The sequence below is a fragment of the Crassostrea angulata genome, chromosome 2, assembly GCF_025612915.1.
Source record: "Crassostrea angulata isolate pt1a10 chromosome 2, ASM2561291v2, whole genome shotgun sequence".
Lineage (NCBI taxonomy): Eukaryota > Metazoa > Mollusca > Bivalvia > Ostreida > Ostreidae > Magallana > Magallana angulata.
The window spans coordinates 48,342,741-48,367,812 of NC_069112.1; the positions used below are offsets into that span (position 1 = coordinate 48,342,741).

General features: G+C 31.7%; 1 protein-coding gene and 2 pseudogenes across 1 annotated transcript; 2 read left to right on the forward strand and 1 right to left on the reverse strand.

The window, feature by feature from the left end:
* The first annotated feature begins 937 nt into the window (after positions 1 to 937).
* On the forward strand, positions 938 to 3,793 carry LOC128173221 (uncharacterized). The gene is made up of 3 exons (XM_052838942.1): positions 938 to 1,224; positions 2,223 to 2,455; positions 2,534 to 3,793. The coding sequence occupies exons 1-3, from the start codon at positions 1,034 to 1,036 to the stop codon at positions 3,280 to 3,282; spliced, it is 1,173 nt and encodes a 390-aa protein (XP_052694902.1). The 5' UTR covers positions 938 to 1,033; the 3' UTR covers positions 3,283 to 3,793.
* Positions 3,794 to 8,252: 4,459 nt separating this feature from the next.
* Positions 8,253 to 9,674, reverse strand: LOC128174439 (uncharacterized; annotated as a pseudogene).
* A 7,331-nt stretch (positions 9,675 to 17,005) lies between these two features.
* On the forward strand, positions 17,006 to 24,646 carry LOC128173220 (uncharacterized; annotated as a pseudogene).
* The last annotated feature ends 426 nt before the right edge of the window (positions 24,647 to 25,072 follow it).

A 25,072-nucleotide genomic window follows, 5' to 3' on the forward strand; every position in this document is an offset into this window, starting at 1 on the left:
ATTTTGTGAAGGAATTAAAGAAAACAATATTCATTAACATACACAAACAAACATACACACACAAACTCTCTCTCTCTCCCTTTTTTTCTCTCTCTCTCGCGTTCTCACCCAAAAAGCAAATAAAACTTTAGATTGTAAACGAAATAAAACTGTTAATGCATAAGGATGAATTAACACAGATTAGCTTAGACTCTGAATATTGGTGATGTTTGTGCAATCACTTATTTGGATCGACATTTGTTGATCCAAAGCGCCAGTGAACTGTGAAGCAATCAAAAATGAATTATTGGTTTTTTGCTCGGCATGGCGTAAATTTGGTTGATGTACTACCAATTAAAATTTATACTACGCTTTCTTAATTTCAGGAACAGAATCGAAGACACCAAAGTATTTCTATTTTAAAGCAAAATATTTCCAAGCTTTTCATTATATTTACAAACTTGCAAGGGACTGCAGAAGTCGTATAGAAAATGTTCTTAAAAACAATGACAAACGAGATGAAATGACTGAAGATGTCTTCATCAAAATAGGAATCGTAGGAAAGTTCACGGATGCCGACCTTAAATTAATATCGACAGAAAGAGGTAAGAAAATTCAATAGCAGAATTTGCTTTCAAATGGGTTTTTAAAAATTTGTTTTGTATTTTTACAAATTGATTTCAACTCAACTTAACAGTGACACAAGAAATACCAAATGATGGCAAAATTTGGATGGTATGTCCACTTGTCTGCTTTCATCATGATCTTTCACCACTATCGGATTTTGAGGTATGTCGATCAATTGATAAATCAGCACATTGAAACTAACTATGAAAAGCCTGAATTTATCAAACCTAATTCTATGATACGCATACAAACTTCGTTTTAGGGGTTGCATATCTTGGAAAACAAAACTGGATCTTATGCGATACTAATCATCAAATGCAGTGACAACGAAAGTGACGAAGGATATAATTCCCATTTTAAAGACGATGAAATAAAAAATCAACTTATCAAAATTATAACTACTTTCTTGAATAAACCGTTACGGGAAATGCTAGAGGGTTGGTTGGACAATCTAGGAACTGAGGATTTAAGCAAACAAGTAGTGGGAATAAAGGCAGAAATAGAAGCTATCTGTAAACAGATGGAATTTGACGATTGCGACGAATCAGCTGCTGTTTCTGTATCAATTGTTTATAACAAACCCCATGTACCAGACGATGTAAAGGAATATTTATTTGGGTAATGTTTTGAACTAAATCGGGTTATAAATGAACTTTAAACGTCACAGCAATAATTTCAAAGGAAATTTGTTTACTTTAGGGTATAGGATATGTTTTCCTGTATAGTATATAAAGTGAATATTTTTAAAGAATACCACATAATCGTTTTTTTAATTTACACTTATAATCACTACATGCTAAAATTCGTAACATCAGCCATGCAAGAATTCGCTTTGATGGTACAGATGAATATAAAAAAAGTTGCCAAAAGGTTATTGGGTGGGTTTTTTTTTTCATTTTACTCGTAACATGAAACTTTCATTTTATGTAATCGGATGTAGTCGCTCAAAAAGCTATACGATAGGTTATTCATAACATTTTCTCATCAAACAAATATAAAAAAAAATACATTTTCTTTTATAACCCAAAATTGATCAGTGTTTTTAGAAGGTCATTTAGTAACAAAATAGCACTTTCGTCTTTCTATTCACATATTTAATAATCTACTTCTATAGCGAAATAAATATGTACATGCTGAACAGTTCATTAGTAATCTGGTTGAAATGATGATAAATAGTTTAAATAAAATCAGATACAAAATTCTCGTAGATATAACGTGCACTTTTATCACATTATCACTTCTTATTAATTTCAGTGTGATAATCTCCGATAGTAAATAAGAAATTATAGAACTAGTTTTGAAATTGGTCAATTAAGTCTGAGATTATGGGAGATTAGATAATGGGTTCTTGAAACAACAAGTCACAGTCCAGACTGATTTGCTTTTGTTTCAAATGAATATAAAAAATATGTGTGAAAATTCCTTCTGAGCACTATGAAAATACTTTCGATGTATTTTTTATATCCATTCTTATTGAGCATAACAGTATTAGATTGTTTGTAAATTCCAATTACAAAATCTGATTATTAAATTGCGACATGCGTTTAGGGATATAAACACCGTTCCCCATGCAAGAGATCGCTATTGCATAATTTGTATTTTTTGGTTTCTTACAGAAGCTTGGACGTTAGCTCATTTGGATTATGGGGGAATTCGTCATTTAAAGTATTTGTCAAGAAGAATACGGATGAAGAAAGATTGAAGGATGATCTAATGAATTTAAGCCCAAACTTCTTTGCAAAATATCATCTTGAAATAGAAAAAAGAAAAATGGTTATGAAACAGACCCTTAAGCAAGGTGATTCAATACGAGCAAAGACACAACGTGACGACGAAAAATATTGTGAAGGTACACTTGGAGGGTTTGTCACAAAAGTTGGTGATAACACGAAAATATATGCTTTGACATGTAATCATTTATTTGCAGAAACACATCAACCTGCGTATATGGAAGACGATCAAAACTTGAAAGAAATCGGATTTTGTGTGTTCACAACAAGGGAAAAATCTTGTGATTTTGCTGCCATTGAAATAAAGGAAGCCCTTGCAAATGAGTGCGACATAGCCTTAAGAAGAGAAGACAAAAAGAAAACCAATGCAAAAGTAAATACCAAGAGGTTAGAGAATGTCGGCATCGTACATAAAATAGGAAAGGCAACAGATGTGACCACTGGACTTGTCCTAAGTCCCGAATATTATGATAAAGAAATGGACGACAGCGATAGGGAATACCTTTTCCTAGTGAAAGGCACAAAGGGAAAGTTTTCTGAAGAAGGTGACAGTGGTTCGCTTGTTTTTTGCAGGCCAAGAAGTGTGCAACAAACCCACATTGATATTTTGGGCATGGTATATGCCAATAATCTTACAGTTGATGATGATGATCAAGAGGAAGATGATGATAATGGAAATGACGAAAGGACCAAAAGTTCTCCAAGTGATGGTACTGTGGAATTGGAAGTAAACGCCGAAACTGCTTCATGCAAATCCTTATCTTTCAAAACTGACAGTATTACTTCAGCTGATAATGCCCAAGACCCCGAGCATATCTCGTGTTGTTATCGAATTGACACAGCGCTTAAACTATTTGAAGATCATTATTGTGGGCAATTAAAGGTGAAATTTCAAGATGACTTGTCACAATTATCAAACTCAGATGATTCAAATGAGGAAACATAGGAATGAAATTCTAAATAACTTTTTCAAACTGAAAGATCTGCTTTGCTTATGATATGATGTGTTGTACATTAATTAACGTTTGTTTTTAATTTGGAACCGAACCTTTGACAAAAGTACAAAAAAACAACGGTCATAAAGATGATTAATCTTCCATTGTACATGTAACTAGGAAGATATATTATGAAGTTTCCGCTATTAATCTATTTTAAATCTTAAATTAAAATTTGTGTGTTATATGTTTATATACATTGTTGTTCGTATCTTTTTTAAGATTTGCAATTGTAAAACTATATTCTTGACCAAGGTGATTTAAAAATTGTCATATTGTTAAGATTTGAAATTCATTCACTCGTAACCTTACTATTTTACACGAATGTTTTGTTAATAAATATAAATTAATATGAAAGAATACTCCGTTAAGGTTCTCCGATCCTCAGCCTCAAAGAATTTCATAAAAGTGTTACTTGTCTTTCAAACTATATAAATGAAATGAAATAAAATGAAATTTTTATATGGTTTTATTGCTTTTTTCAAGTTATTGCGAATTTACCCTCGATGAATATAATGGATAAAGTATACAAGTTGAAGAAAAATAAAATGTTGCATCGGTGGCTCGAACCCCTTTACCTATATGTATATGTACACGTAGTTGATATCCTTGGATCTTGAATTTTGAATTCAATGATTTTGTTTTTAACGCCCTGCCTTTATCTTAGTATGCAAAATGGTCTAGATATTTACACATCTTCCACAGAACTAAGATTCCATAGTTTTATTATGATAAGCTTAGCATTATCAAGGTATAATCTATATATTAACTAAATACTTAAAACGGAACACCGAGTTATGCCGTTGATCACAAAAGAATGCACAACATGCTAGAAATGTATTTAACAGAAATGTTTAAACACCCCACAATGTTTCCAGCTGTTTCGCTTTTGCTTGACATACATTTCATGCTATTGTAGTTCTTACTAGTACTTGATACTTGTATAGTGAAAATCAATATATTTATTGCCCCTTCAACGAAACAATAAAAAACAGACGATATCAATAAAACAAAAACTTTGAAAATGAGACAAAGAGAACAATAAACTTCTACTGTACTTTTACTTATGTCTATAAACACGGTCCTTTGATATTCTCCCTCATTAATAAATGTTATTGGTGTCAAACTGCAAGGTTTGCATTTTAACCCTATAAATAAGAAATATAGAAAATTTATATTCAAAATTATTTTGCATGAATAATGCGACCAACTGAACAAAAATATATTTACAATCTGTTTTATCGTTTGTGTTTTGATGTGTTTTACATAGATTAAAGAAGATAAATATCGCCGTCAGAAATACATTAATTCCTAAATTTGCAGCAGATTGCAGTTGTTTGAATTTATGAAGCTGGAAATGTACAAACATGCATGGTTTATCTGAGTAAATGTACTTTCTGATAGACAACATCTATGTAGTTTTTTTTTTAAATCAAGTTTTCCGACAATCTGTTGGCATTCTCATGGGTACCAATTGTGTCCCACTGTTAGCAGACCAATTTTTGTATTCTTATTAAAAAAAATCTTGTACGTGAAAAAAAAAATCATTCGCCGTGGCCTTCAACTCAACATTCAGGTATATCGACGACATATTATCAATTAATAATTATTGTAATTTCATACTTACGTCGACTCGATATATCCCAATGAGTTTGAAAAAAAAGACACCACAGAGTCTACGTTATCTGTTTCAGTTATTTTGCAAGGGTATGCTCTTCGTATGATCAGTTTCTAAGGCGAGGCAAGCTACTGACAAACATAAAACAGTTATTATGATAAAACAGGACTATCAACAGTCTCATTTGAAGTCATCTTTTCGTAAGTTTTATGGTCGATACAACAACCCTGTCAGCAAATACAATCTTCTTATGGGTCGCATGTTGACTAACGTTTTTCATACTAATTGTTAGACCATAATTAATCACCTGCTTGTCTACGGACTTTTCCGTTCTTTCCTGATTCCGAAAAAAGATCACACGGCGGAGGTAACAGGTCAGCAGATGATGCTCACTCCTCTAAGGCACCTGATCCTACTTCTATCTTTTTAGATGTCCGTGTTACTCTGTTTTGAATTTGTTCTATGGATTTTTAAGATGGTTGACAGTTTTTTATTGTCATTTTTCATTAAAAAAAAACCCTATAGTATTATAAAACTGAACGTCATACAGGTACCTGGTATATAAACCCTTAGATTTCGTTACACCCGATTGAACACCTGAAACTCGTGGCCGACCTGTAGTATTAATTGCATTTATTTCTTATGATATGTGAATATTCTGTTTGTAAGTAATGCAGTACAACATCTTTTTGATGTTATTATTTTGCTGGCTTGAAAAAAGTGCGTACAATTTTATAATTTCCTCGTTACCGAGTATTACGGCGAGACAAGTTGTATGTCCACACAGGTGAGACCTCTACAGCAAAGGACTTTGAACTGTTTAGAGGCCTGCGCCCTCATATGGGTTGTAGGAACAGTATAGGTGAAAGATAAATATGGCGGACAGTGCCTACTCACGAGCAGTGTTCAGCTTTAACTGACTCTTATCCCGATTAAGATGGTCAAACCTGATCTTGATGAGAGTTAAAAACTTCAGATTAAAAGTTGTTGCGAAAATATTTATTCATGAGTAGGTCGTCGCAAGCACAAATTTACTTAAGTAAAAACTAAAACAAATCATGAAAAAGAGATAGATTGGATAATTTTATATGGACACATTGCATATGCGACTTTGTTTGCGTTGTCAGGAGATTTTCCTTTCATTATTTAGCAGAATTTCCATTATCATCCAAGATCTAGGCGCGAGTCTTTAAGTTAATCCCTCTTCGATGTATCATATGATTTATTGTAGTTTTTTTTTTAACCTGTTTAACCTCTTGCTTTCTGGAGGTTACAGCTCCTCACTGTATACTTCATTCATGATGCCTGTGTAACACTGTTAATTGTTTAATCAACTTTTTTCTCACTCAAATTTCCCTTTTTCGGATCAAAGTCTTTAAAAAGGAAATAATTGATGCATGCATTTTCCCGTAAAATGGCTGTAAATACAAGATCAATTATATCAATCATTCAAGTGGCTTTTTACATCATTTAAGAAATGAAGATAATAATTTTTCTATTGATCGACGTATCAAAGAAAAAAATTGACCGGAAAACTTCATCAATGCGCGTAGCGCATTGATGAAAAAGTTTTCCGGTCTATTTTTTCTTTGATACGTCGATCAATAGAAAAATTATTATCTTCATTTCTTATCATTTAATAAAACATTTTCAAATAAAAAAATGTGAAGTGTCATTGATCAAACATGTAAATAATGTAAATGAAGCGGCGCGTATGAATACAAAACAACAACAGCAACAGTATTCAAAATGGATGCGCCTTCAGCTGATGCAGAGCTATTGAGCTGAATTCAATGGATTAAACACAAATAGTGAGTTAAAATCTGAACCGGCTGAATTGAAAACGAAAGGAAAATACATGCGATAGCTTGTGATATTATTCCCTGTGCAGAAAAACTCGTATTAAAACTAGTTTTCATGTGAGATCGCTGGAAAATGCAACTGGACATAACCATTCAAGGAAAGGCGATCGTGGACGAAAATAGCCGATATGTCGACAAAGAATAGTATGTATTAGCGACTTTTGTAAACGTTGTGGTAACTAGATAGCCAGTGATGTACTTAAATGGCATATCTGCCGCTTGGAATGCGCCGAAGGAGTTGATGCATTACTCATAGCTTTTCTTTACGACTCTATTTCTGATGACCGATCATGTACGTGTGTAAATTTGAAACTTATGATTATCGTTACCAAATTTGAACAGCAGTGCAGTGTTACCGTGAAAGTTTATAGGCCTATATGTTCGTTATAATATTCCTGGAAAAGGAACAGCCAGCCTCGCTGTAAATGTTGATTGATCTCAATTAAGCAGACGAAATCGTGAGAAGACGCTTAATTTTCTATTTCGTGAATCAAATAATGTGTTTCGTTCATTTTTGAAGGTTAAACTTTCAAGTTTTTATATTCACAAGATTGCATTTTCTTTGCTGACAATAAAACAGACACAACTTTACATTTTGTTGACAGTGTTTATCTTTGAAATACCCGTTCTATAAATAGTGTTAGATCAAAACAGTTGAGAAAAGTAGATCCGGCAAAAATTTTTATTGATGCAGGTATCAAAGAAATTTTTCGACCAATCAGAAGCGCCGATATCTCATCAAATGAATAAATATTAAATGATATTTAACTCAATACAATACTGCAAACTGAATATCTAGTTCAACTAGATTCAGCGCTAAATAAACAAATTTGCCGTACCACATGGAATAGTCTGTTTTTATGTGCCTCTAAAGATTTATGTCTGATCGCCTAAAAACAATCTGTGTCTAACTTGTTGATACTGCCAAAGAAAAAAAACCAATTGAACGCTGCTTCTCTTGTAATATTCATTTGTAAAAACAATAAAAGCCATTACTTAAAAAAAAATATATTTTGCATAATATTGTTGCTTTTCAACTCTCTAAGATAATGTTAATTCCATGGTTTCATGCAAATCGCATTGATTCTAAAAATTGAATAAGGGGATCAAAGTCAACTATCATTCGAAGTATTAATGTACTAAATGCTAGAAAAATGCAAAATCGTTCATAAAAGCATCTAACAATATTTCTATACACATGCATTACTCGACTAGCATCAGTACACTTGTGAAATGAATTAAACAAAGCTGTGCTGAGCTTTTGTGGAACCGACAAATCGTCAGAAATGTCTTTTTTTTCTAAAGTGTAGACAAGTACACGGAAGATTTTATCCTACAAATTTTAAAACTTAAACAAGTTGACATTTTCCTTATGGACTTTAAGAACTAAATAACACAGATAACCCTGTATGATAATTTTTATGTTTAAAAGCTAAGAGTGTTGTGCTTGCGAATATAGATTGACAGATGGGTTTTTCTTATATTCCAAAGCTCGTTTGAATAGTTTCTGTATGTGGATTGAAATTTCTATAAGTTTTTTTTATCACTATTCATATTTTAGACTTTCACTCTGAGAATCTTCATGTACTCCTGTTCTTTCGATATTATCGTTTAAAATCTCAATGTAAACATGGTCTTGCAAATTGTCAGTAGTCTATTTCGATTCATCTCTAGTTTGTGAACAAATCTGTGGATTGTGCATTGTGATATCTGCTACGATTTCGCTTTCCGCAAAAATATTTGTTTCACTTTTCTCATCGTTTCTTAACACAGGTGTAAGATAAGTCAACTCCAAATTAGCCTGTTGCTCTTGTTCTGAATGTAACGGGCTCTTATATTCCACTGCTTCAAAACTCAAGGATTTGTATTCAGATTCACATTGGTTGCTTTTAAGTCTTTTACCATCAGTCGTATGCCGGAAGCACTTGAAATATATGTAAGTGACAACGCATGCGGCAAAAAAGAATACAAAAACTCCCACGAGACTCACAACAGCTTGAAATAAATTAATTACAAAGCTATTTTTGAATAAGTCAATATCTGTTGGTAAATATATTAATGTAGAATCTTCATGTTTGTCGACATCTACGGAAAAATCTTGATCAACGGTTTTGTACAAACTTGTAACGTTTGACACCGTGAAAGTTACCGATGCACTGTGTCTATCTAATATTTCCCTCGTTGAACCTGTTAAATAAATTGCATGAAATTCAAAAGAACATTTATACTGACTAAAAATGGCGATTTTTTTTAAAGCAAAAGCAATCAACATTGTTTTCAAAAAATATCATTGGGATCGTCGTCGTGAATATCGCAGACACAAGCAATGAAATAAAATACAGTTCATTGAATCTCTAAAAGGAATAGCTATAAACAATCTGGTTATACTATCGTTAGGAAGGCACTGTTCTCCGCCACTTTTGTCAAATCTTGTTAAACAAATGTTTTACCAAAAATCACACGTGTGTTTCTTTTATAAAGTTCATTTACAATTAAGCGCCTGCAGTTTTAACCGCTGCGACTGGAGCAGCAACTTGCTGTTGCAGTCAATCAAAAACATAGAGCTTGTCACCGAGTTATTGTAATGAGATCTGCCAAGGGTTTATAGGGACCCGTCGGAAGTGGACCGAAAAATTGGCTAGCAAATATGGTATTTAACTGTTTCATATGTATTAGTGTATGGTCTAAAACTGGTATAAGAGTATTTACATATTTATTATTAAAACCTGATATATCAATACTTAGTTGCCAATGGTACGTTAAATTTTCAGTGTTCCGGAAACACCCCGTTACAAAATGACAGTCAATATCAGGGCATTGACATACAGACTGACAGTCTTCTCCATAGTTTGGGGGGCTGCATTTTTCAGAACAATTGTCGCGATAGTATCCTATCATACACTCTGAAATAATATGTTAATATAATGACGATAATAGGATACATTTAACACAAATAGTTGATGTTGCAGGGACTTTGCATTGCTAAATGTAATTTAAATGCATTAATAGATAAACAGCTTTGTACGTTTGACGAGGCTAGATGCATTCGATTTAGGATATTTTTTATCTCCGAAAAAAAAGTTATTGTATAATTAGGCATCATTAAAATAACAGTTTAACAAATGTAGTTAAAAACCAATCAATAGAAACTCAACCATTTATGTAGAAAAAGATAAGGATTTATTCAAAAATATGTTGAAACCCCTTACTTTGGCATAGTCCAGTTGTTTGATTCAGCACAAATCCATCACAACAGGCCTTTCCACTCACTCTAAAACAGACAATTTTGGACCATATAATTTAAGAATCCAAAAAAATTAAAAAAATGTATTAATAAAAGAACTTAGCCCGAACATACACGGTTTTCTATTAATTGAAACATATTAAAAGTAAGTAACAACATAAACATTAGAAGCAAAACCATCATCACTTTGAAAAATGTACAGGGAAACATTTTTTATCATCAAATTGCTAGTTAAACCATACGTAAGCTCTTCTTCCTGTATCTTTGATCCTCTTTAATGATATGAAAGTTTCAAGTGGTACTGTGCCTGTCCGTGTGAAAATATTTTTAATGTATAGAATAACTTTTATAAATCAAAATATTATTCCCATTGCTCAATGTCCTGTGTACTTCTAAAACCAAGTTTTATTTCATTAAAATAACGCGGTTTGCGTAATATAGTCACGTTTGTGGTTTTCAATTGGATTTGAAAAAAAATGCAACACCGTCATCTGAAATGATCAATGTAATGTACATGTAGGAAGAATGAGCCAAAGTAAAAAACAAACAAACAAACAAAACAAAATAACAAAACACCAAACAAACAAACAATATCAGTAGAAAGAGTTTTAAGAGGTCTGAAAGTTGTTAGAATAAAAACATCTTCATGTACATGTTATTACTAGATCACTGAGTTCAAACAGTTAATGTGGAAACTAATCTTTAAACCTTTTAATTATGATAGTATACGAATGAATAGATACATGAATGATGACTTCTATACAAAGTGTTATGCTACTGAATGTAGCATAATAAAGTGTTTTATTTGATTCATGATTGATAGTAAGTATTTTATATCTCTTGTTTTTTTTTTTTTTACATTTCTTCTACATTTCTTCAACTATAAGAAACAGCGCCGCAGAACACTTTTTGAACTCTTTATAACCGATCTGTAAAATAACAAAAAGACATTCGAATATAAAAAAGAATCAACCAAAACATCGTTAAAAGCAAAATTAGATCATGCTATATAGCTAGTATGAAATATATTCAAATTCATTCAAACCCACATCAAATGAAAACAACAAGTGAAATAAAAATAAGTTATCCCAACAAGAGGCCCATGGGGCCACATCGCTCACCTGAGCAACAATGGGCGTTCAAAAGATATTGTGCCATATGGTCCCTCGGTAGAAAAACAAAAAATAAATATTGTAAAGTATTCGAATTTTACACTTTTTTTGTATACATGTAATCTTTGACATTGTACCTTCATGAAATACTATTTTTTACCAGAATAAGAAAATTCTACGCAAGATATAAAACTAAACATTTGGTAGAGGTATACTGTTAAGTTGTTAACTTCCAAATCCCTATATTTTCGTTCTGCCCCCCCCCCCCCCCACTTTGTAAAGCGATCTAAATATATGAGTGCATATAGTTACATTTTTTTCATCAACTACTCACTACTTACTAGTTATTGTTTTAAAAAAAAATAATAGTTATTGTTTTTTATTTTAAAAACCCTACATGTATAGATGTGAAGAAGAAAATTGTACCTCAATGTGCTCAATTTCTCAAATTAAAAACATTCAAAATTTTTATTTGTCTTCTCCATTACAATTAAATGACTGTTATTTACTTCGCGTACAAACCAGGATAATTTTCCGCTGTGATATTCTTAGGAATAGCGATAATTACTTTATCCCCGCAACAGAAATGTGTCAGAAATATGGAAACTGTTTTAAAGATGTCGTTTTTATTTACTCGTGTCTGAAAAACTATCAAAATTGATGTAGATTTCACATTATTTATTGTATAAAGAGAGGGAGAGTAGATATATACAGAATACTGTGGAATCATTAAATTTCGTGGGGGCCAATTTTCGTGGATGACTTAAATTTTACAGATTCGTGGGGACGTAATTTCGTGTTTTCATATATATCTACAAAAGGGAATATGACTTTATTACCCTAATTCATCAATTCGTGAAGGATGTTATTTCGTGGATGAGAGGTACCCAAGAATTCCACGAAAAATGAGCCACCACGAAATCTAATGATTTCACAGTATCATTATTTTATTTTGTTTGTACAAGTATTTAACATACTCTAATTCATAGAGATTTTCTAATGTTCAACCAAAATTTCAGCGTCAATTGTAGAATTATAAGCAAGATACAGAGCTCACAGTTCGCCTAGGTTTGATTCATATTTTGTTCACATGAGTTTATTACATTCAGCTTATGATTTTTAACTTGGTATTTCCTATTCAGCATTTAAAATGGAAAAAAAGAATGGCCTAAGATTTTATATTCTTTTATTCACTCAATACCAGTTCACTGGTATTTGAGGTTCAAAATCAGTTTATACAAATGTACACAAACACAGTGAAGGATCACATGTACAGTAGGAGTAATAATGACGAAAAAATGTTAAGTTTACAATACAATAAGATGTTAAAGTTGGTTTCTGAACGAACAGACTTTGAAAATTTTCTCAATAAATATTGACAAATTTTTTACTTGTTTAATCTTTAGTTTTTAAGATCTGTGTACAAACATAGAATTGTGAGCAAATCTCTGTATCTTGCTTATAATTTGAAGCTTAACACTCAAATATGGTTAGTTATTAGAAATTGAAAACAATTAAACACAAGAAACATTCACTATAACAAATAAAGAACACAATTTATTTTTTCGAAATGAATCATATAGATACATGTATATACCTACATATTTCCGTCAGCAATGTCAAACTTTATTTAAATTGAATAAACTCGAGAAAATGCCGAGCATCGCAACAAAACCTATTGCATTAATCTACCATTACGCAAAAGATAATGCCGATCGAATTACCGGTAGAATGAATTGTATTTCATTATTTTTTAATACATCAGATTTTGCTTAATTTGCGCAGGTAAACAGTTAACTGTTTGATTATCAAAGTCTCTGTTTGATTTGATACGTAAAAATCACGAAATAATACAGACGATTGTTCCCAGGTTACAAGCAGAAATAATGAAAACGAAACGAAAATCGGAACAAGCTAACACCAACGTCATGTGTGAAAACTGTCAACGCATTGAAATATTTAGCCTCAATTAACTTCACAAAATCGGCAACGATATATTTTGCATGTTTCAAAAATTTCCCTTCATACGCGAACTGTTGCACAACAAGCAAATTCATCATAGTCAGATCGACCCTTTTTCTTATAATGTCATGGCTGCTTTAAACAAAGAACCTCGTTTTAGATGTATGGAATACGAGTCTAGGTAAAATGGGTATGCAAAATAAAAGCCAAGGCAGATCGACAATCGTCAATTCCAAATACGCATTATTTTGCAGCAATATTTACAGCGAATACAAATATACTAGTCCATCAAATATCCTGATATTTTAATGAGATTGGCAGATTAATATCTGCCAATCTTTGTTTTGCCCAGACCAAGTCTTGCCTACCCATTTTACCGGATGCCGGATTACCGGATGCCGAGCCCGAAGCTATTAAACTGATTGAAACACCCATTTCCTTTATTATTATTTTCGTAATAACTCAAATTTGACACAGAATTAGCACTTAATTTTTGCAATTTATATTTTCCTTCCCATAAGGATAATTTATGCTAAACTACGTTGAATTGGAATCAGTAGTTCTTGAGAAGAAGATTTTTAAAAATGCACCCCCCTTTTTCTACATTTTCAAGGTTTTCTCCGCTTTGAATACAGATCGGACTTTTATTTTTGCAATTTATATTCGCCCTCACATAAGGATGCTTTGTGCCAAATTTGGTTGAAATTGGATAAGCAGTTTTAGAGAAGAAGTTCAAAATGTAAAAAGTTTACAGACGGACAGACAGACGGACAGACAGACGGACAGACAGACGGACAGACGGACAGACGGACGACGGACAAAATGTGATCAGAATAGCTCACTTGAGCTTTCAGCTCAGGTGAGCTAAAAAGGAGCTATTGGACGATGAGACGATAGTTGCTTTTGTTAAAAAAGATTGAACACATGGAACCTCGATTTAGACTTAATGACAAGTACAAAAAATAAGGAAAACCGAAATATCCGATGATAAGCTCAACACCTGTTGTTCAAAAAAAGACAGCAGTGTCGGAAAGGGTTTACTTTTTGGTGTCCTTTAAAGATAATTAGTTTAAGGAGAGGATATTCGTAGGCTATACCTGTTGTCCAATCATATTGAATTTATTCAATAAAATATGTTTAAATCAAATTAAAGATAATAACCACAGAGCCAGAACACAGAAACAATAAACTATAAACTATAAACATACAACTTGTGTCATAATAAGCATATTACACACAACCTTCAGTTTTAGAAGAGAAGTAGATGGTTCCAATTCCATGCCGCGACTGCTGAAAATGTCTGCATTGACGTAAGGTAAGAAAAGTTAACAGCAAAGAAGGTACTCTGCGTTATATTTTAACTTTGCTAAAGGAATTAGTTTTTCATGAACTTTAGATATTTAAGGTTTTTTTCTATTATTAAATTGCGGACGCATTAGAAAGGTTAAAAACATTGTTTTGAATTGTTCTTTCTTCTAACAAGCATGATTTGCTGAATATCATAGTGAAGAGAAAAGATTGCCGAATAGAATTGCAAAATAATATTGATACCGGCCTTAACAAATTGATATAAAAGAAGTTTAATTGCATTGTTATCTTGTATGGATATATTAAACAAAATAGGAAAAAAATTCTACTTTGATTATATAAAACATTGCTAAAGGAATAAGTTTATATTTAGAACAGCTTTAATTGCGAATCCGTTAACCCAATTTCTTCAAGAATAAATAGTATAAAGGATATGTTTACACATCTAACATTTAATCGCGGTGTTAGATATATACGCCACGTCATCGGTGGTTTGCAACTGCGCAATCGCAAATCTGTAACAGAAAAGGGAATTTATGGAAAATTCTAATCAAGCAGTAAGATTTCAATAATTGACAATATTTACAGTGATTTGCAACGTGTGTTTCAAATAGTACGTTGTAGATACAGCGTATTAACTGTAATGCACGTATTCAAATTATCTAGATACTTCATTTTTTATAATTTTACTTTCGTTTTGGTTTTTACAAAAAAATTGTTAGTATTGTTATACAATCAACAGAACCAATATATAAATTACAGATTGCAATTGGTGTAGTATTTTAATCATACCACAATACACTATTTCTTGCACTGAGTGAAATCTACTTTCATTTTGTTTTGTTTTTTACAATTGTAAATAATGATGAGTCATTGACTACTACACTGTTGTTGGTGTAAAATGAATTCAAATTTTTATTGAAACAACGATTAAATAATCCATACGTTCATAATTCGTAGGAGGGGGAACCATATCTATAAGGCAGTATGATTAATAATTAAAGTGCAGTCGGGAGTTTTTTGTTTTTAAGAGTGAAAATATCAATAAATATTTTGAGCCCCCTCTCTAATAGAAATGGCAACGGGGGAGGAGAGGGGGGTCAAAATATTTCAAGCTCCTCCCCCTTTTCAATGAGTAGACAAAATATAAGTGGTGTTATATGTTACTGTCATAATATATTAACCCCCCTGTCCAATAGCAACAAAACATAGGAGAGGGGCCAATATTTCGCTGCTATAATATTTTTAAACCCGGAATAAATTATTTCAAAGGGGTTCAATATTTTGAAACGAAATTTCAGATATTGCTGTGCGTAAAAAACAGAATCATCTTGATCAAACTTTACCTTGCGGTGATGAATGACAATGATTTTTGATTAGGTAACAGCACTATTTCACTTATTTTGTCTGAGTAAGTGTATAGGATTAAAATCAACTCACAAACATAGCATTAATATTTTTCATATCCTTTAATTACATTGATGTTATTACGACGCTTTGTATCTTAAAATCACATGCCAAATTATCATTATACATTTTTCGATGAAACATAATTTGGGAAAATGTCTCAAAATTCTTTTATATGCAGTCGATTGAATTGAGTACTAGTGTTTTATGAACTTTATACATAAGGCGCAGCTAGAACATAATTTGCATTTTTTATTTACCTTAATGCGTTGAAATATAATAAAAGAAAAGGTTTAGCAAAACAAAGTGTACGCGTATGTGTACTCGTAGAATGAAAAATATGTGCATTATGTCATTTGTTTTCGTGTACGAATATGTTTAACTAGGAAAATGTGTATTATGTGTACGTCGTATTTTCTGCATACCGCGTAATTCCACAAGTTGTACAAAACGTGTAGAATCAAAAGTACGTGTAAATAAAAACTTGTAGCATTTTAAAAATAAAAATATAGACTAAATGTATATCAAATGTTGTCTAAAGTCAAGAAGACGATAAATTGAGGACGACCATGCTTTTGTTTTCATTCAATTCACAGAATTATTTCATAAACAATGTACCAACGTATACTTTCAAATGTTTAACCTTTCTATTTACACGAGTGAACACACGTGTCATTTGCAAAATACACTTAAGGTCTAAATTGTAGCAATTGTATATATACTTGTTGGCTTTATATTTGAACAAATGTTTTTATTTTCCTAAAACTATGGAATTTGATGCAACTGCTGATAAAAAGAAAGCTAAATTTTCACTAAAATGTGTTGTGTTGTAAAGGTTGTAATACACTTACCGCTTCTTGCAAAAGATGCAAGGGTTTTTTATCATTTATATTTAAAAACATATACGTATAAAAAAACCGATGTTAATCAATAAAAATATTTTTTGTTATCTTCAGTTCCGACTGTGCATGATTATCAATACTCTGATTAAAATGAGAGAATTTAAAACATTTACCAGTACAAGTACGCGTCATAATTGCTAAACAAGAAAAATAATGTGAACCAGTACATGTATATGTAACTTGAAACCTACACGTACAAGTACACGTACCTGTTGGTTTGCTAAACCTCTCTATTATCTATTTAAATTTTAATTTGCAGAACAAGTAGTTAAAGATGACCACCGGTATCCACGTGTCATTGGTATTGATACTTGCAACGATATTACCTGAGGTATTGTGATCCAAACATGTCTCTCATATATATATATATATATATATATATATATATATATATATATATATATATATAAAATAAGCACACACATTGCTATACATGTAACTCTCAAATTGACATATACCTGCCCATAGTGAATGATAAAGATATACATAAAGCACAGAGAAATTCACCTTTTTGGAGCTCCACCTCCGCCCCGACCGGGGCTTGAACTCACGACCTCTGGAACCCATTCTCCTAGCAGTGAGCGGCAACCGCGCTAACCACTAAGCCATCTAGGCAAGACAGAAATCTTGCTTTCGATGACGAAGGGAAACTAGCGCGCTGGTCGCTCACTACACGGTCGTTTGAGATACAGGTGGAATGCAGTTAAACGACAATTTGAGAGGATCGGGACGATACACATTGCATAGATATATACATATAATAAGCACAAACATTGCAATAACTCTCAAATTGACATATACCTGCCCATAGTGAATGATAAAGATATACATAAAGCACAGAGAAATTATATGTCAATTTGAGAGCTATTGCAATGTTTGTGCTTATTATATGTATATATCTATGCAATGTGTATCGTCCCGATCCTCTCAAATTGTCGTTTAACTGCATTCCACCTGTACCTCAAACGACCGTGTAGTGAGCGACCAGCGCGCTAGTTTCCCTTTGTCATCGAAAGCAAGATTTTTGTCTTGCCAAGATGGCCTAGTGGTTAGCGCGGTTGCCGCTCACTGCTAGGAGAATGGGTTCCAGAGGTCGTGAGTTCAAGCCCCGGTCGGGGCGGAGGTGGAGCTCCAAAAAGGTGAATTTCTCTGTGCTTTATATATATATATATATATATATATATATATATATATATATATATATATATAATCTGTTGTTTATCCTCACTATATAACTATATATAGACGAATTGTCAATATTTGTCTTGTTTGCTTTTCCAAAAATATTCAATTGATAAATACGAATCGTTATGTACAGTCCATTAAATTCAAATGACGTTGTGTTAGGGCACCATAGGGGTGGCATAATTAAAAGAACTGAAAATGTCATAAATATGTCAATATTCTAATATTTAATTGTACAATGTTAAAATGTTATCGATATACCTGAAAATAAATGTTATGAGGTGATGAGTATTTTCGAGACGTGATCCACTTTATCACAAAGAGCTTCTGGCTTTATTGTATTTGACCACGCCCAAACCAAACTAATCACTCAAAATAATGAAAGAATGATTTCCTTTTCCTTAAAAAAAATCCAGAACCAATGCAAAACATTTACTGGCACTGTACCACTTATCGGCTAAAATTTAACTTGATGCTTTTGGATAACAATTAACATACTTTAAATTGTGAACTCCTTATTTATCCATCTGTTAGATAGTATCATTATTTAGAACACAAAAACATCTTGTTCTGTGATTTTAGCACGCCCCGAATTTGCCGAGTTTTCAAGATTTACTGTACCAGTTATCGGCTTCGTGATAATAACATAGTAAAATCTCTGTACATGTTGATTTTATACTTTGCTCAAATTTAATTTGAATTATGCCCCTTGTGGGGTCAGACAAAAGGCCGTAGGGGTTATGATACATAAACAAACCTCATAAACTTATTCGTTTGTTATCATACGGTAATACACAAAATCGTTGACTAATCAATACATAATTGTGCAATCAGGCGTTCAACTGCGCTATGAATCTCTCGGAATTAAGTGAATTCCCTTTGTTTATGCATGTTATATGTATGGATAATATATGTCAAATCAAATCTAAGGGACATACTAACGTATTACAAGAGGTTAAATTCTATTTTTAACTTATTACGTCACATCCCCCACTGCTGAAAGTGCAAAGATGTAAATTAGCGGCGAACAATGATCGTTTAAGCGCATGTTTAAAACATATTCAAGAAAGTTTTCAAGCAAACTTACTTTTCTTTATTCTAAACAGACCACTGAATTAAAAAAAAATGTCAGATAGTCGCATGCTATTAACCCGAACTCTATGTTTAGCCGATAACTGGTCTTAGCCGATAACTGGTACAGTACCAGTATATATTATCAAAATTAATCTAATATTTAAAAAATAAGATTTTGATATCATGTCAATGTTGGGCAATCGTTGAGTGATGAGATAGAAAAGGAATGTACATTTAGTGAATTAATTGTGCACCTGGATATATATACCTTCATAAAACAAAATTGTTTCAATCTTTTCTAAGCAAGGTTCTCCGATCCTCAGCCTCAAAGTATTTTTTTATCATAAAAATTGTTTGTTCTTCAAGCTTTATAAATCAAATGAAATAAAAATAAAAATGAATTTTATTGATTGTTTCCATGCTATTCTCACATAATGGATGTAATGGAGGAAATATACAAGTTGTACCGGTGCAATGATTGCTTGACCCTCTTTTTCTATATGCCATAGATCTTAGCCACGTTGAGCCACTGAGCGTAAAACTGTTGAATAACTAATTTAATATGCATACTAGAGGACAAAATAAATTTGTCTAAATACTAGTAAATGGCAGATTTATGGCACGTATAAACAAATCTAAATAAGATAGAATTATCGAACATTGCTGTGGATCGGAGATCATTCAGCTATGGCTCTGGGTTTAATTAGCCAGATGTTTCATTATAATAATATATTCTCATCTATGTGCAATTAAAAAAATGATTTCTGTTTTAATTAGGTATCCATTATTACTTTAAGAAGCAATAGTAAAATGAATCACATTATTCATTTTATGTCTTGTGATCTTATTAGATTTTAACTGGTGATCAAGAAAAATGCAGAAAAAACTTTCAAAGTTTAGAATTAGTGACATCCTGTCCAACGACCAAAAGCGAGTTCGATATCGCTGCCAGGAAGAAGAATTGTACAAAACTACACTTCGCTGCAAATAAAATTTGCATGAGTCGTAAAAAACCATATGTCTACCACTGCGTCATCAACGAATTTAGAAATCATACGTTGGAAGTTTGCGCACCAGCAAGATTTATATTCGGTAATATTGTTTGAAAATTAAAGCGATCAATTATAGCGAAAAAATATTGACGTATAAAATGTTAAAATAGCTAATTTGAATAAGCTTCTTTTTTAAGGTGCTTGCACAGAGTTTAATGTTGGTGGTGGGGTTATTCAACGTCATGCTGAAGGTCGATGCAATTCTGTTTTCCCAAATGCGACGAGAAGTACATTTCCTCGGACGCTTACAAATGTACGTTTTAAACCTATGAATCTTTTAATTTTTAATCAGTCTAAGATACTGTAGAGGCCGAAATATTCGTTGCGAATTAAATTTCTTTCGTTGGCAGTATAAATCAACGAAATTAAATCCATGAAGAAATTTTAACATAAGTATTAGTAAACGCAAAGAGTCAGTTTAGATATTACGAAATTAAATGCCAACGAATTTTATTTGGTTTTAAAAAATGAATATATATATATATATATATATATATATATATATATATATATATATATATATATATATATATATATATACATATATATATATATATATATATATATATATATATATATATATATATATATATATATATATATATATATATATATATATATATATATTCTTATGTCATTTATTTTTTCAATATTGTAAGAGGGATTTAACTTCGATGTACATTGTATTTTCTATTAAATGCAGTTCAACATTTGGCATATCGATTGATAAATTTCCAAAAATGATTTTCTTGTCACAAATTATTAATGAAAAATTATCTACATGAAATGAATTTAAATATACTAATGTTTCAGTAATTATGTTCACATCGACAGAACACGTATTAATGGCAAAATAAGAACTATAAAGATAATTATTATTGCACTTAATATATTGCACTTTCACTTTTTAAATGTGTGTGCCAGTAAAACTTCATGGGATATTATTATAACTATGTTTAATTCTTTAAAGAAATACAGAATTCACCCATTGTTTTTTTTTAAGTATTTGAGCAATAAGGTTAATCTCGATCGATCTTTAAGAGGTATTACTAGTATACGATTTAATATACTTACAATAATAGCAAACTATTTACATGCCCTTTTATATTTCTCATATGTCAAGAAGTATATCAAATTGTATTCCTTAATAATGGAATAACTTGTTAAGGCACGGATAAAAAACTAATTAAAATAAACAATGTTAATTATTTTCACATGAGAAAAACATCAATTACATGCAAATCTCGAAGTTGTATCAGTTCATTCAAGTGTTGATTCAATGCATATTGAAACAAAATGGTCAAAGATTTTTTGTAGGCGATATATCTTTTTTTAAATTACGATTTTTTTACAGAACAGAACTGTATAGAAAATATGTCATGTATAGAAAATAATAAGTTTTTTAAATATCCAGATTCTGACTGTTACAAGCTTGGTTATGAAAAGCAATCTAATGTGTCGCATTATCCATACTCTTCTGATCTTGAAACAAGGACAATTTCATCCCAAGAAAATACAACGTATAATAAAAAGAATCACAAGTAAGATTCTATCGTCATGTCAGATTCCAATACTATTCTTGAAATAAAGATCACTAAAGACATCTTCTTTTTTTCCATTTTATGGGTTATAATTCTCATCATTTGCTTTCAGAATAAATCCAACTCTTGATGCTGTAATTATTGTGGTGGCTACATTCATAGTTTTTTTGAGTGTTTTTGTAATCTTTATGACACTGTTTTTGAGAAGTAAGTCATGTTTATAAGCTTCATTTTCAATGCACAAATGATTGCTTTTCTTCCGTTTTTAAACACATTCAAACAGGTTTGATTTCAGAAAAACTGTGGGGAAGTACAAGGACAAAGAAAAACAAACCTGGTAAGGGAAAACAGATATTCACGGCATGTTGGATATAATGGTTAGAAGTAAAGTTGCTTTTACCTCAATATTTATCTATCTTTCGTGTCATTTATCTATCCATTATCTTTGATTTATATCATATCCGTCTACCTAGATATTGAATATTATGATAAACAAAAAAATGAATAATATATCCGGTTAAAAGTGGAAACATTAATTGACAGCTATATAAGAAATCAAATGCATAAATATGTGGTTTCAGCTAACTCTAAGAGAAATATCATGATGTCTTTCATATTCAATTTCAGAAGATGAATTAATGCCACCAATTGAATATATATACCTCGACTCAAAAAATCTCCCCCATTTTCAATATGTCTACAAGATGACAAGGAAATGTACACACCGTTTGGTTAATGTGTGTACGAGTGAGGAACTGAGCGATTTTAGGTCTGTGGACATCTTGATAAGAATAGGAGTTGTGGGACACTACGCTGAGGAAAGCTTTTATCAAAAGGGAAAGGTAAACGAACTTTTAAAATCTTCACAAATCTGAAATAAGATTATAAAGTTATCTTGATTAGAAATAAACAAACAATGCTTCGTATTAGTAGTGAAAAGAAATTAACGAAGACAGAAGCATTGTGACATTTGGAAAATAGCCCCACTTCTTTGCTTTCAAAATCAACTTTCGTCGAAATCAGCATTAGAGGTTTGTGATTTATGTTTTAAAAACCTTAAGAATGATAATGTAATGATCTATTAATTGCGTTTTAAGTAGTTGAGAAAGTTTATATAACTAAACAAAAAAACCTCATCAACAAATCAGTATGGGATTTAATGCATACAACCACATGGTTTTTGCTAGATTTTGCGTAAAGGCCATGCATGTCACAAAATCCTGATTCAATCTGAAAAATATTTTGCCAAAACAAAGAGGGCAGACGATAACATTATTACGGTTGGTCAAAACGAAGAACACATCAAAAAGATGATCACAACATGTTTGGAAACTGAACTAGATCACATGTTAAGAGCGTGGCTGAGAAAACTCAATACTAAAGGTTTCTTGAAACAAACATCCGAGATGATTGAAGAAATCAAGGCTATCCGTAAACAACTGATACTCGACAGAAGTAAAAACATGGCAGCCTCTGATGTACTTTGTCATGACAGCAAATCCATTGTTCCAAAAAATGTTAAGGACTATCTATTCAGGTAACATTCAAAGTTCATACATGTATTTATCAATAACCTTTTTTTTAAAGTGATTCTTATAATATGTACTATACATTGTGTATTTGAACACAAAATTCCTGAGGTTTGCGAACTAGACATGATAGGGAGTGTTGCGATCTTAAAGTTGATTAGCTTGAATTGAGGGGTTCAGACCAACAATCAGAGTTTCTTATCGTATAATATTTACTAAGAAGCACAAACAGTTTTAATAAAAAAAAAAACATGTATAAGATTAATTATACTGATAGAAATTTGATCCGTTTTTCAACACAAAAAAAAATAGCAGAAGTCGTTTTGTCAACAGCCAAACAAAGACATTATTTCTGCTTAAATCAATCAGTATTTGAATTCAACGTACATTTTATATTAATGTGGGGTTTAAGCTTCATTTCTTTATTTTTCATTTACTTTTCTACAGTCAAAGCAAATATTTGCACTTTTAAATGTAGTCAATTTGGTATCTTTATTACTGTCTTTTATTTGTTTTCAGACGGTCGGACGTAACAGGGTTCGGAATATGGGGATGCTCAGCATTCAAGATCTTTGTCAAGATGGCAAACGATGACGAAATATTAAAGAGAGAATTGATCAAGTTAAATAAAAACTTTTTTGAAAAATATCAGTTAAAAATAGAAACTAGAGATATGATTAGACTATGCAGCGCTATGATTCTACATCGACAAAGTAAAATTTGAAAGGAAAATGTCAAAAATTATCTACAAAACCGTACGATAGGAGATGGAACATGACAACAACTTTCCATTTAGTGATGCGAGTCAAAATCCATTGCTTTTTGTCTTTATAGAACTAGTAGTTTTCGTTCATTTGATATAAATAAATATGTTTTAGGGATATGGAATAAGATCAATTAAATAAATTGCCAATGTCTGCCTCTATCAGAGTGCCAGAAAATGATTACATTGTGCTGAAGATAGGGAAAAAACTTAATATTTATAAAATCACAGTCTTCGGTTCAGAATTCTTTGATCGTGGGAATAGAGAATAGCATGCCTATGTTTTTAGTCGTGTTCGCTGAAATGGGTTTTTCTATTTGTTCAGTACTTGATTTTTATCTTCTACATTTTTAATTCTCTCCACAGTCGTTAAGGTCTGAATATTCGAAATTTGATTACAGTAACCAAAACATTTGGCAGACTATTTGTATTTCAGTTGTATCATATAAAAGTTGAAATTACAAATTTGTTTTTCCGTTGAACTACAATTAATATTTGCATTTTTAAAGCTTTCTTTCCATATCTTATCAACTCTTCTTGTTTTAATTATTATTTTTTTTTTTATTATTTGCTTTAAACATGTATAATAATTTTTTTTACTAAACTTTTGCTTGATGTATATCTGTTTGGCAGGGTAACAGTTAAAATTGATACCCTCGAGAAAACCATTGTCAAACGACGCGAAGCGGACGTTGACAATGGTTTTTGAGGGGTGTCAAGCTGTTACTCTCCCAAACAGTCACTGTTTATTTTATTATACTGATTCAATGTCTTTATTTTAAATAAATTAACTTAAATTGCTTTTATTCTTATTATTTATCGCTGACTTCTGACGAAAATTCTACGGAAAACAATACGCAATGAGTGTTGCTAACGCTGAGGGTAATAAAATGGATTGTAAACTGTGTCCAAACCAATCAGATTTCACCATTAGAAATGAAAGAATTGTTATATATTTATGTTATTTAACGAATTAGACTAGTTATTGGCTAAACTGAACGTTTGGGTTTATAGCATTTATTCTTTCACAACAAAGATTTCCCTTGACTGTCAGGTAATTACACTAAGCTCGTCGCGAAAGTTCCAAAATTCCTTGACTAACGGTGAACAGTGGCTTTGATTGTCTGGCCAACCATTCCTAAAGGTACGCTTTAGCTCGCGGATCAGCGGACATGATGGCAC

What these genes read in the sequence shown, in the direction of transcription:
- LOC128173221 (XM_052838942.1), top strand. Translation starts at nt 1,034, where the DNA reads ATGCTAGAGGGTTGGTTGGACAATCTAGGAACTGAGGATTTAAGCAAA. An exon ending in GTAAAGGAATATTTATTTGG is followed by an intron (nt 1,225 to 2,222) that starts GTAATGTTTTGA and finishes GGTTTCTTACAG; the next exon opens with AAGCTTGGACGTTAGCTCAT. An exon ending in CGACGAAAAATATTGTGAAG is followed by an intron (nt 2,456 to 2,533) that starts GTACACTTGGAG and finishes ATTTATTTGCAG; the next exon opens with AAACACATCAACCTGCGTAT.